Raw genomic sequence first — 13,737 nt, forward strand, 5'->3', positions numbered from 1 at the left:
TGGAGAACAGGTCCAGCCCAGGAGGCCAATCCCAAATGCTTTGCTCTCTCAGACCCAGCACATCACCCAAAGCACCATTCGTACTCTCCTGGGAGGGGACTTTCAGTGCAAACTCTGCTGGCTAAAATGAGGGTGGTGGTGGCCTTTTCACCTGAGTACCTGGGACAGGAGCCATCTCCAGGAGTGAATGGGAAGACTTGGCCCTGGTAAGACTGGGGCAAGGCAGGCACCCAGCGCTAAACAAGAAATCTGGGGCAGGGTCAGCAGGCCATGAGGGGTGGGCGCCTGGACTGACGTGCAAGGAGATTTTCGATTCATGCACCTACACAGACGAGAGCATGGCATGTGGCGTGCACATTTAGCAGGCCGCAGCGTGAATAGCAGATGCAGTGGAAAGATAGGAAAGGAGGTAAAGGGCGGGGGAGAGGAGGAGTCTCTAGTCTGAGAGGGACAGGAGCCCAGCAGAAAGAGCCAGGCTTGTCTAATGCCATAAACAACAGGATGCAACCCCATGTAGTCAGAGCTGCACTTCCTGCTGACAGGGAAAAGAAAACACCCCTGGAAGATCGGCAGAAACCAGGCCCCAGAGCCTGGGATGCCTGCCTGGCCATTCCGGATGCTCCCTTTCGTGGAGTTTCCGGATCTCAGGCGCCAGACGAACCTGAGTGACCATCCAGACAGGCCACAGGGCCAGCCTGAGTCTGAGGGAGTGACCCTGTCTCCTCCCCACGACTGTCATGCCCGGGAAACCAGAGGGTCAAAAACAGCACACATGCCATGAACAAGGCTCGCTTTTACCACCCGGCAACACACACGGTGGGGCAGGAAGTAAGGCTTTGGTTAAAGGAAAAGTTCAGTCCCCTGTGCCTAGTGGCCCTGTGGGACTGGACAGAGCTGGAGGGTAGACCCCAGGGTCAGATGGGAGCTCGCTCTAGCCATGGTTCTTGGCCAGGGGCTTCTGGAAACACAAGAGGCTTTCTCGTCTCGCAGGGTGGGAAGTCCCACTGGCACTTAGCGCTCCAGGGCCCAGGATGGCAAATGTCCTATAACATTCAGACAGTCCCTGGCACCCCAGATGCCAAAACACTGCAGGAAAAGGTCCAGGTAGAGAATGTAGGATACAGAGTAGGTTTTAGTGTACTAATTACATGACCTTCAGTGTGGCACTTGACTTTTCTGCTCCTCTGTTCTCTCAACTGCAGAGGACGTCTGCCCTTCCATTATCGTGGGACAATGTTGAGAGGAGGACAGGGGTGACGAAGCCCTTCATAAGCCATCAGGTACCACACGAGGTCTTATGTGCTACTATCAGACAGCTCCGGAGGGGGCCACCACTCTTTGCTCCCACCATTGGGGATTGGCGGGTGTGAGGTGGTGATCCTGGTTTCAGCCCCAAGGACCCAAACTTTCTAGTGCAAGGTCACTCCAAAGTCAAGGCTTGAGGGGAGATGGAGAAGCTGATTTTGGCCCTCTCTCCTGCCACCTTCTCCATGCAGCCTAGTCAGCCCACACCTGGGGATGCCTGACTCCTATGCCACGTCTCCTATGGAGAAGAGCAGGGAGCTGTCACCTTCTCCAGCTCAGCACCTTGGCCTGTGACAGAAGCCACAGGCTGTACTGTGTGTCAAGTGCACTGTAGACATGGGGCTTCAGGGAGCCCGGGGAGCAGCCTTCAAAGGGGGCCAGAGACAGAGACACCCCAGCACTGAGCAACAGAAACAGAGAATTCAATCGTCATTCACCCACGCGAGAGCTTCTTAGCACATCAGCCTCAGGTTGGCCTCTGGTCCCCTGAATCCCAAGAAAAACTAAGGCCCTGATAGATCTCTCTAGGACCCTCCTCATGCCCATGTCCTTATGAGCTCCTTAGAGAAGTTTTCAGACAGCAGCCTGTTTGTTCTTGGATACCTCTCTCTACCCAGGCTGGAGAAAACTGGGACATGGTAAAGAATGGCTCAGAAGGAAAGGCAGGGCTGCCCCCGTCCCCCACAAACACCAGAAAACATCTGGCTGCTCCCCCAGCCTCTACACCCAGTACCCACTCAGGGACCTGCATTTGCAACATGCATTTACATTCGCAGCAACACGTTCCCAGGAGGAGGCCACTCCTGGCCAGCCAGCCCTTATCTGTGATGTGTGTGCAGCCACCTTCCTGGGGGCCTGCAGGTCAGCAGGCACCAGCCTCATGGCCCAAGACTTCTCCCTCCACCGGCTCATCAGGCTCTGGCCCTTCTAGTGGCTTCATGGGTGTTCATGGCACCATTGGCCAAGCCACACAGGGATTCTCCTCCCCACCCCTGGACCCGGCTGCAGGGGGTGCTGGATCCCATGGGGCAGGCAGGAGGTTTGGGGGTTATGCGGCTGCTGCCTGCTCAGAGCTCGGGAGGCATGAGTTCAGGGCAAGGAGTGTGGGGCTCAGGAAATGGAAGGGGCCAGAAAAGTCTGAAGAGCACCCGGATGAGCGTTCTAACCTAGACCGTCAGTACAATGGGGAGAGCAGTCAAAATTGATGCCAGTCACAAACCCTTGTCAAGCTCTTTGAGTTGTAACTGCACTAAAACCCACAGGGCGCCCCCATCCTACACAGCACAAGTGCTGGAAGTCAGCGCCTGGGCCTCACGCTCTGCTCGCCGTTCTCCTGCAGCAAATACCCCACAGGACAGAGGCCATCTGGGATTCAGTCCCCAATTCACAGGTCTCAGGGGAGTCTCTGACTCAGGGACAAAAGAGAACTCCAGAGTTCATCTGGTCCACCCTCTGCCTCTGGGCAGGAAGGGAAAAGCAAACCAACCCAACAGTCTTGCAAGGGAAAGCTGGCTTTGCCAACGGTGCCGGCGGCTGCCCCGGGGGCAGCCCGGGAGCCTGGCCTGGCTGCTGGCGGGTGAAACACGTGTGGTCTGAGCCGAGTCCAGATGAATTGCAACAGGAGGGCCAGAGCAAAGGAACGCGGGGAGCTGCCAAGTCAAAGGAAACTGATACTATGCATTAAAAGCCAGCCGGGCCTTTTTGAGACTGGCTGGGGAGACAGCCCCAGCCCTGCACAGTTTCTGGCTTCCTCCTTTCTACTCTCGGCCCTGAACTTGCCTCTAACTTGAAAGGGCTAATTAAAGCCAAAGAAAAATCAAAAGCTTGTTATCTGGCTCCATTACTCCCAGTCCTGGCATTAGCCTGCTTTGCAAAGCTGTTTTCTCTGTTCTCTCCAAGGCCACCACACCGTGTTAGAACCTGCAGCTCTGCAGACTTCCATGATGAACTTGACTCTTTGTGTTGTGGCAGGAGCAAGGGCAGGACAGACACCTGCCCACAGGCAGCCAGGCAGATCCCTGCTGCCAATTTTGCTCCCAAAAGTGCCACCCAGAATGGCAGGGTTTGGAGCAAGTTTTCTATAGAAAAGTGTCAGAGATTGCCAACCCCTCTGAGCTCAAAAGAACGAGTTGTTGTTGAGTAAGCACGTGGCATAAACTTTCCATTTTCTAATGTAGGCTGGGGGTGAGTAGTTATTGCATGTGTGCATGTCCTGCAGGCACAGGGGACTCTCCTCTAGTGCTGGCTCTGCCACTCAAAGATGTGTGACCTTGGCCAATTCATTCCCCTTGCTGGGCCTTAAGGTGCTCGAGTATGAAATGCAGGTAGAGACGAGGGGCTCTCTAAGTGCCTCCTCCACACACACACTCTGATGCATCTCCCCATGGACCTATGTCTGTGTGTGGAACATACATATGCACACAGCACAGCCGCTGCTCTGTCATTGGCTGCCTTCATTTCGGAGCAGTCCCTGGCCCCCCAAGTTCATGACTCTGTCTCACGGACTTTCTTGAGTGGATCAGCTACTGCCCCAAAGAAAAGGCTCTAGGAGACATTCCCAAAGTCACCTGCGAAGAGGGATCAGTAGGTACAGTGGAGTGCCCTCTCTTCTCTGGCTCTGGTTTGTCGATTTGTTACAGTCCTGCCTCGTCCCTAGAACCTCTCCTGTTGCCTTTGTGATATGAGGGGTCTCCTGGCTTTTTAGGACCTCTAAGAAGAGATGACATGTTTTAGTTTCAGCCCAGGTACCTAGAAAACTTACCATGGGAGAACAGCCTGAGCCTAAATGTCAGGGCACCCAAGGCAAACTGCTGAGTTCCATCTTCTTCCTCCCTCTTCCCTGCCTCCACCCAAATCCCAAGGACTGGAGGAATGGCCCCACCACACACTGGCTGGGGAGGGTGCCAGACCCTTCTGAGATCTGTGTGGCATATAGTTATAGTTTGTGAAGGGAAACTTACACTTTTTAAATCAATCAAAATACATTTTCCTAATATGAATTGCACCCACATTTGAAGAGTCAAGAGTCACATCAGTACAAATGCATACTTCTATCTGGTGGGTAAATTTTCCTTTCTTCTTCCCAATTAGGATTACGAGATATATTTTCTCAAACTAGGTTCATAATTTTTTTAAATGGACAATTAAAAAAAAAAAAAGAAAAGGAGATTAACCCAGAAGATGCCAACAGCTGAGCCTTCCAAGTCACTTGAAGAATAATTGTGAAAAAAGGTGCCATTTTTTTGTTGTTGTTTTTTTTGTTCATATTTTACTTTTACTTTATTTTTTTATTTCAGTATATAAGAGGGGTACAAATGTTTTGATAACATAGATTGCTTTTGTACTGCTTGAATTAATGTTATTTTAAAAAGGAGCAAAAGTCAAGCCACAAAAAGATGCTTTTTATGATGGGTCTCAAGTGAGTTAGGTTGGGAGAGACAGGAGCCCTGTCCCCTGTCCCACCTGTGGTCCCCCAGCAGCACCACAGGCTTACATCTGCCTACCCTCTGGCCCCACAGGCATGGGCAGGCCCCTAAGCCCACCCTTCATTCTGCCCTGCCCAGTTCCCACAGCCCTCCTGTCATCCAGTACTGCTCTCTGCCTCCTTCCTGACTGTGTGATGTGTCTCTTCATGGCACTGTGTGTACAGAAGATGCTTAATAAATATGGTTTGTCCCCTCCTGTCCCTTTTCTAAGCAAATTCTGCTTTCCCTATGCGTTCACTGGACTCTCACTGTACCGCATCTGACCTCAACTTACCACTTCCTGAAGACACCAAAAGGCTAAAAGCACACCTCTCCGGAAACTCCACATCTATCCCAAATGTAGGGTGATTCCTCACGCTCTCCTCTCCCCTCCCCTGTCCCCCTGGGGTTTATTCTAAGCTCCCAGGAAAGTGATTCGCAGGCTTGGTGGGTAAGAGGGATGGGTGCACATCTTTTACTATGGCACATTGTAATCTAGCATCCAGCCATGCCCAATGCACACGACATCTGCTCGACACAATTCCTACCTATTCCCAGCACGGCCTCTCATAACCAGTGAGCCAAGACGGAATAGAGAAAAGTTCCCAACAGGAAATCTGTTTTAGCTCCAGCTCTGACTCTTACATGCTCAGTGTCATAGTCACAGCCTGAGCCGGTGGTGCTCTGAATGCAATGAGACCCAGAGGCGGGATAGGCTCGTCTCATGTAGAAAAGGGGATCAGTGCCACATACCCTACAGAGGCTGCAAGGCTCGGGTCTTCATCCTCCACACCCCACCACCCCAGCCCACCAGCCCCCTCCACTCACCGCACTGCTGCAGGGGATGTCCTTGACCTTGAGCCAGGCCAGGTCCAGCGTGCCCTCACCCCGGTAGCAGGACTGCAGCCGCTCCTTAATGCGGTCGTTGATCTGCTTCAAGATGAAGATGCACAGGGCCGACTCGTCCAGGGATTTCATCTTGCGCTTCTGGCCCTTGGAGAAGACAGTAAAGAGCAGGTCATCATCTGGACGGACCCCAAGGGTCCGGCCAAGCACGGCCCCAGCTTTGGACAGGTAGGCGGCCTGCAGCAGGCGGTACTCCACCCCACTGCGCTCACAGCCAATGGGCACCTCCACATAGGAGTTGAAGGCCGTGTCCTCCTTGCACAGCCTCACAAGCTTGGACGTGTAGACCTGCTCCTTGGTGGTGGAGCCTGGGGGAGACACCATCTCAGGCTGAAGGGTTAGAAAGTAGACAAAGTTACCACTGCTGAAACCATAGACATAGTAGATATCAAAGTCAGGGATGACGGTGAAGGTGTCCGAAGGGATCTTAATCATCGAGGCCACAAACTCGTCGTGGAAGACGTAAGCGAACATGCCATCCGCCTCTGAATTCTTGGTCAGCTTCCGGCTGGAGATGGTAGGAAAGTACTCGGGCTTCCCGTCCACCGCCGTGGCAATAAAGAGCTTGTCATCCAGGTTGCTGTAGGAGACAATCACTCCGAAGACCGAGCCGCTCTCATTGACACCCGACAGGTAGTGCTCCTTCTTGTGGAAGGGCTCCCCCAGCTTGAAGAGGTCCTCCAGCCGCAGCAGCTTGCAAATGCCCTGGTACAGGCTCCCGCACGCAATCAGCCTGTTCTCCTTGTAGTCTATGAGGAGCATCTTGTTGACGTTATTGGTGGTGGTCAGGGGCTCGCTGCACGTCTGGACAAGGCGGGGCGGGTAACACTTGGGGTTGTCCTCATCTGGCCCTGTCTGGTGGGTCACCAAGACCTTCAGGTCACTGGAGAGCTTGTAAATCCGGTTGACGGCGCCCAGGTAAATGTGTCCTGTCCTCTCGTCCACCACCAGGTGATTGAAGCCCTCAGTGGGCTCCCCTCGGAAAGTGACAAAAGACCGCTTCTGGGACGGCGGAGACGGCTGCCGGGAGAGCAGCGTGGAGGAGCCCATCCCCACCATGAGGAGGTGGGACAGCAGGCAGGTCCAGTTCCAAGGCATGGCTTTCATTGCAGAGAGGGGTCCTGGCGGCAGAGCAGCACTCGGGCACGGCTGTCCCTCAGGGGGCCAGGACTCAGGGTGCAGTCTCCCCTGCAGGAGAAAGGAAAGACTGTGATTGACACTGGGTAACAAGGGCAGCGTCTCCATTTCACCCTCGGATTTCACCCTGGCTTGTCTGGCTGGACTCTCAAAGTGCTCTGCACACACTGAACAGAACTTCCCTGGGGAGCTCTGGAGGGGACTGGGGTGCTGGAGGCCGAATAAACTGGCCCCCACCATGGCATGTGAGACAGTCAGAGCCGGTTGGCAGACACCCCAGGAGGGAAGTGTCAGTAGTAATAGTAGTGATGATGATAATGATATTAATAATGTTAATAATAATAGTGACGATGATCAACAGCCACTGTCCGAGTGCCTGAATTTGTTTCTGACGCTGTCCAGCACCTTCTGGAGACTGTCTCATGTCCTCTTAGCCAACCCTTCAGTGCTGAGCATCTTTCACCTACCCACCAGATCCCTACCCACCCTTCGCCTTGCCTGCGAGGCTGACCTATACGGACCATACATCAGCCTGGTTAGGTGCCACCAGCAGGTAGCATCAGCTGAAGTCTGGAAGGAGGCGGAGAGGGCGGGAGGACAGGAGGCGGGGTGACTCCCTCCAAAGTTCTCTCCAGCAGGCCTCCACACATGGCCTCTCTGGCTCCAGGATCTGTGAACCACCTCCTGCCAGCCCCCATCTGGCCCTAGAGGTGGTAACCAGGGCCTCACTGTTACTGTCTCCCCCAAACTGCACTGCCTCTTGAGGAACCACACATTTTTGAAGAGTCCCTTTACTAACCTTTGCTCAAAGGACCAAATTTGTGCATGCTACCTATTGCCGGCTGGGACCCTGACTCGCAGACCTTGGAAGTACGCACTGTTTTCTTCTCCCCATTTTACAGCTAAGGAACAGGGCCTTAGGGAAGTTATTATATGTAACTTGTACACCTAAAAGAGGCAGAGGTGGCTTCAAACCCGACTAGTGTAAGTTCATCCTTAACTGCTAACTCATTTCCATTCCCCCCCGGCCTCGCACAGAGGGGCTATACCTCGGTTCCTACTGCATGCAGCAGAAGAGTGGAAGTTGAAGCCCCGTCCACTACAGCTGCCACCTCTGGCCCTCTGTATCTGCACCTCTTGTGGGGGAAGCTTTTCCTCTGCTGGACGGAGTAGCGAGGCCAAATCAAAAACCCATGTCCTCAACCCCTTCACACTGAGGCGGCAACCAGGTCCCCTGGGCACATTGCCCAGCTCTGAGTCCTAATGTCATTTTAACAAGGCAGATGTTGGCTGTCTCCCATAGTGGGACTTCCTCTGAGAGATTTTCATTAAAGGGATAGAAAAAATGCTTTGCAAAGTGGTCAAGCAAATAAATATATAAACAACTCCTTACAGTACAAAATTCCTTCCTGTCCTAAGGGTCTCCTTGGTTTCCATTCAAGATGCTTTCTGTGTGTGTCTCCAGTGGACAGCTTCGTAGTTTTTCCAGTTTGGGAGAAATTGGGGTAGGAATTGCTGACATCTTATTTGGGGGCATCTCTGCTCTGGGGAGTCTCTCTCCTTCGCTCCCAAACCCCTCAGAAATGAGGATTAATCAAAGGTAGACCACTAAGCGATAGAAAACTCCCCAGCAGGGAGAGATCACGAGGTTACATGGAAACCAAGAGCAGAAGGAAGAAAACAAAATAAAGGCTTTACATTGTCAGCCAAAATCCTGATGAAAAACACAGGTCTTGTCGAATAAATACCAGAAAAGGAAGGGTGGCAGATGGAGCACCTCACCACCAATAGCAGTCCTGGAAGCAAACGGCCTTCGGTCACTCACCCACATGGCAAATGTTTGCTCAGAACACACACAAAACGTGCAAGACACTGCGGGACCCAAGGACTGAGTCCTCAAAGAACTTGTAGTTGTCAGGTAGATCCCGCCAGAACCCAAATCGTTGCACACAGTGGAAAGTTGGGTGCTGTACAAGAGGGTGTTCTGGAAGTTCCTATGAGGAACGGAGACATCTGACTTGGGATAAGAAAGCAAGGACCAGGCTTCAGGAGGACTTGGGGAGGGGACGGATTTGGGCTGGGCAGTGAACCTGGAGAGGACAGGAGCCACTGGAGGGGAAAGGCCTTTCTGGAGAGGGTCCGCACGGCAAAAGCATGGGCGTATCGAACCAAGGAGAGTGTATCTGGAGAACACAGTCCATGAAGGAATTCTGTGGAAGATATGGCTGGAAAGAGGGAGGCAGAGGCTCGTCAGCACGTCGCTGGGAGGCTGAGACCAAAAGCACCACGTTGAGGGAAGAAATGTGCAAGGCCTCAGAGAGGAGCCTCCAGCTTTCTTCCTACTCAGCCTCCGCCTCTGCCAAAGAGGAGCGTGGAGCAGGAGTCTGAGAGCTCCGTGAGGGCAGGGCAGGTATGTCTTGCTCTTGTGCGTCTGCCACGCCAGGACCCTGCTCAGCATACAGCGGAGGCACCACAGCTATTTCTTAACAGGCAGAGAGAGGGGGAAGCGAGGAGGAAGAGCAATATTTGTGGAGCATTTATTGCACCCCAGGTCCCATGCAAACACTTTCACACAGATTGCCGCACCCAACTATCACAGCCGTCCTCCGGAGCCAGGACTGTCTCACCCAGTTTTTGGGTGAGGAAACTCTAGCTATGCAAGGACACTGGCTAATAAGTGGCAAAATTGGGATTGAAACCCAGGTTTGTTTCAGTGCAAAGCCAGAAATTCCAGAGCCCAGAATATAGAACATGTGGAAGCCCTTTTGCATTCACGTAAGACCCAAACACAGAAATCTCAAGACATCACCTCCTAGTATCAGGAGGAAACCAAAGCCCCTCTCAGCCACAGGGCATAAGCGGGCAGATAACACCTGTCGGGTGGGTACTATTACTTACCTCTAAAAGTGCTAATGACTAAAGGCGCCTGGCACAAGGCCTCTGCCTGGCCAAGTGGAAGTGCCTATTAATAATAGTTAGCAGTAGTGTCATTGTTGGCAAGATTGAAGTAGGATTTGGATTATGATAATGAGGTGGGACCTAGTGGTACGTCTCAACAGGAATGATGAAAAGTCAAGATGGTTCATCTGGAATTGCCTGTGCAAATCCAAATATCAGAGAAGAATTTAGAAGTTTCTGATCTGAAAGAGATAATCCAGCTCAATGATTCCCAATCCCTGATTTTAGAGACAAGGAACTTGAAATCCAGAGAGGTCGAATGCAATTGCAGGAGGTCACACAGTGAGCTAAAGACACGATAGGGTAAGCTGGGGTCTCTCGCTCCCAGGCCCACACTCTTCCCACCACCCGGGTCTCTCTTCTGACTTTATCTGAAGTCCCCAGCATCTGTTCGTGGGGCCTTTGTCTGAGAGAGTTTGCTCTTTGGGCACCATATGCTCTGCTGGCTGACACCGCTCTCGAAACGTCTCTGCCAACAACCAAATTCCAGCACGGCTGGTAATCCCCATTCCAGACAGGCAGGTGCAGGTCGGGGCTCCGCCACCAACCCTTCTGGAGGGAACTTTCTGCAGTCCCTGTGTTGCAGTCTGCCAGGCACTGGGGAAAGTGTGCCTACCCCACGGCCTGCCTTCCTGCACACACGCACAGACCCACAGCCAACCAACAGTGCCCCAGTCTGCGAGAGGCGAGACGAGGAAGCCTGTAATTATGAATTTACTGAGCAGAAAGGTGCCCTGGCTCATTCTCCATCTTCTGTTAGGCACTGAAATGAGACACAGTTATGCATCTCAAACACTCATCATCCTCATGTGGGGATGGAGAAATTACTGCGCCCGGAGAGGAGGGGGACCCACAGAAACAATACCGTGTGATGGGAATAACCTGCTTCTCATTTATGCACCATGAAAGGGACTGATTAGAAAACAAATAAAAGAAAAATGGGAGAGAAAAGGGGAAAACAAGAATATGGGCTCCAGCTGGCCTTACCAAAGACCCCACCAGGCACCACCCCAGAGGTGACCCAGTGGCCACCCTCGCCCCTAGCTTGGGACCCCAGGTAAGCAGAGCTGCCAGTCCCTTGTCCCCCACCCCCAGGGCTGCCTAAGGCTGCTCCAATCTGCCAAAGCTGGAGCTTCCAAAGGGGTTTTCCTCCCAAGACATCAACACTTGTAAGCAGGGACCCCCAACCTACAAAACTCCCACCCCAATTTCAGATCCTACCAACCATTTCACTCTCAAGTCATCATTTAGCTGGTTTCAAAATAAAGTTCTAGAGATAACTATCAGCCTAACTCTGACTCTTAAAGGCAAGGGATGGGACCAAGTTGCCCCCAAGATCGCTTTGAAGGATTCACTGTAGGGTGGACAAAAGGCAGGAGAACTGAAAGGCCCAAAACCAAACCCAAACACACTGCAGTTTTCCCTTCTTTGAAATCAGATTTTAATTCCAAGTCGTCTCAAGGGAGGTAGGACTCATTTTTAGAAGCTGATCATCATTTTGATTAAAGAAATTGGGGCTGCCTTTGTTTTATGCAGCAAGTTTTAAAGAGCTCAAACTCATTTCCATGAAATAGCACCATCCTCTCAGATTCCTGAGTGGTAGAGAAGAAAGTTATTACAGAATATTTTAAAATAGCAATTACCTCACAAATTACTTTAGAGTTTACAAAGTGTTTTCACAGATATTACCTTGTTCTGATTTTATTGTTCATGACAATTCTATTAGGCAGATGAGGGGTTTGTAAGTGTACTCCCTTTACAGTTAGGGAAACTGAGGCACGGGTAGGAATGGGTCTTGGCGGAGGTCACATCCAGTCATGCTGGGACTTGGAGAGCTCTTCAGGTCTCATTTCATTATTCACAGTATGTTTCCTAACCCACTGGACAGAGTCCTGGTCCTCAGACCTTTTGGTATAGGGTAATAGGATTTTCAAAAAATGTATTCTAGCATGGTGTTTCAAAATTCAAGTCACAACCCACATGAATTAGGTGAGTCACACATGCTTTTTTTAATGAAATAAAATATTTTAAAAATTAGCATGTCACGTAGAAAAATAAGCACAGCTTAGTGAGACTTTTGTCTCATCCAATATATTAATATATGTATGTATTGAGAGGAATATAAATTCATTCCTTACTGTTGGTCACTGTGACAGTTTTTATTTGTCAACTTGGCTGGGCCACAATGCCCAGATTATATGGTCAAACATTATTCTGGATGTTTCCGTGAGGGTGTTTTCGGATAAGGTTAACACTGAAATCACTGGACTTTGAGGAAAGCAGACTGCCCTCTACAATGTGGGTGGGCCTCGTCCAATCAGCTGAAGGCCTGAATAGCACAAAAGACTGACTCCCCTGAGCAAGAGGCATCCCACTAGCAGGTGGCCTCCAGACTTGGACTGCAACACTGGCGCTTCTCTGAGTCTCCCGTCTGCCTACCCTGCAGATGTTGGACTTGGCACCTCCATAATTATGTGAGCCAATTCCTTAAATCTTTCTTTCTCTCTCTCTTTCCCTCCATCCATATATATACACACACACACATATTTTTATATATATATGTATATCCTATTGGTTCTGTTTTCTCTGAAGAACCCTGACTAATGCAGTAATGGTCAAAAACTTTTAAAAGACTATTAAAGATAGTGCACATCTGCTGTTTTTGCTATCGTTCATCTATCCTCTGGGGATCTGCCACTTCCACCCTCTGAACCCAAAACCTTCCAGTGGAATTGACTCTACCTCTGGTTCAAAGACCCAGGCCTTAATCAATCAACACAGAGCAGGGGTGGGAGATCACCATGATTGGTTCAGGGATGAGTAACGGGTTGAATCAGATCTTGGAGAAGCAGTAGGCTTTGGATGGGGATGTTGGGGGAGAAAGTTCTAGCTCTTCCCCCAGATGTGACGTTGGGGAGGCACAGGCTCAGAAGTGCTGGTGCCACCTCGTAACCACAGGGGTGGAGTGGGAGAGAGGAGCCTGGGAGAACAAAGCCAAAGCACTGCAGAGAGCAGAACTAAGCCAAAGGATGGAGGGTGCTGGGTCCCAGGTCCAGGTGACATCCCGTAAATGTCTAAAGCACGTGCACTTAAGCCAGCTCTATGCCTGTACTTTCCAGGTACAAGAGCCAAAAGAATTTCCCCTTTTGTGGAAACTAGTTTGGGTTTAGTTTTCTGGCACTTGTTAATGAGAGACTCCTAACCTATACACAGAAAAATCCAAAAGAGCACCATAGTGGCGGGGAGGGGACTGGTAAATTCACACCTAACGGGGACAGTACACACTATCTGGAGGATGCACACACTTATAACTTTGACTCAAATGGTACAAAAGCAATTTATGTAACCAAAACGTTTGTACCCCCGTAATATTCTGAAATAATTTTTTTAAAAAAAGAGCACAACAGTGTTTCTCACCGCATTCTGTCTAATAGACTATTCTTCTGTGGGATTAAGTGGGAAGCTGAAGAGATTTCTGTGCCCTGCTGCCACAGAGATGAACTATGCTTTTACAAACAGCAAGGCCTTCTCCCAGCTGGGGTTTGGGGGGCTGTGCACTTGTGTGTGCACGTGTGTGCACAACTGTCATGATCAAATACAGCACTCCCCTATCTGCCCAACATTTGTCGTGAGAGCTGCATCGGCCTCTTGGGAAGCCTCCCCCTGTTTATGCCAGTGTCTGAGTTAGACCCACTCTTCAGATGAAGGCTTCTGATCACGGCGCTGGCCTAGGATTAGCGCAGGAACCAATGCCACTAGTCTCACATTTTACAAACTCCGTTATAATCGTCCCTTGATGCTGCCTCCCTTAAAAATACAAGCTTCTTGAGGACAAGGATCATGTTTCACCACTCTTCTCTCCAGTTCCAAGCCCAGAGCCCGGCACAGAGTGGGTATGTAAGAAATGTTTGGGAGCACACGAATGAATGAATGAATGAATGAGCACTCCACAGCAAAGTGTATGAGA

The 13,737-nt window shown here is 51.0% G+C and overlaps 1 protein-coding gene across 1 annotated transcript in view; it reads right to left on the bottom strand.

The window, feature by feature from the left end:
- Window positions 1-6,861, bottom strand: part of PLXNA4 (plexin A4) — a 353,895-nt gene extending 347,034 nt beyond the window's left edge. The window contains exon 1 of the mRNA XM_012659563.1: window positions 5,598-6,861. Within this exon, the coding sequence (XP_012515017.1) occupies window positions 5,598-6,782 (1,185 nt within the window). The 5' untranslated portion in view covers window positions 6,783-6,861. The remainder of the gene's footprint in view (window positions 1-5,597) is intronic.
- Between the last annotated feature and the right edge of the window lie 6,876 nt (window positions 6,862-13,737).

This window comes from Propithecus coquereli, unplaced genomic scaffold (genome assembly GCF_000956105.1).
Source record: "Propithecus coquereli isolate 6110/MARCELLA unplaced genomic scaffold, Pcoq_1.0 Scaffold620, whole genome shotgun sequence".
Lineage (NCBI taxonomy): Eukaryota > Metazoa > Chordata > Mammalia > Primates > Indriidae > Propithecus > Propithecus coquereli.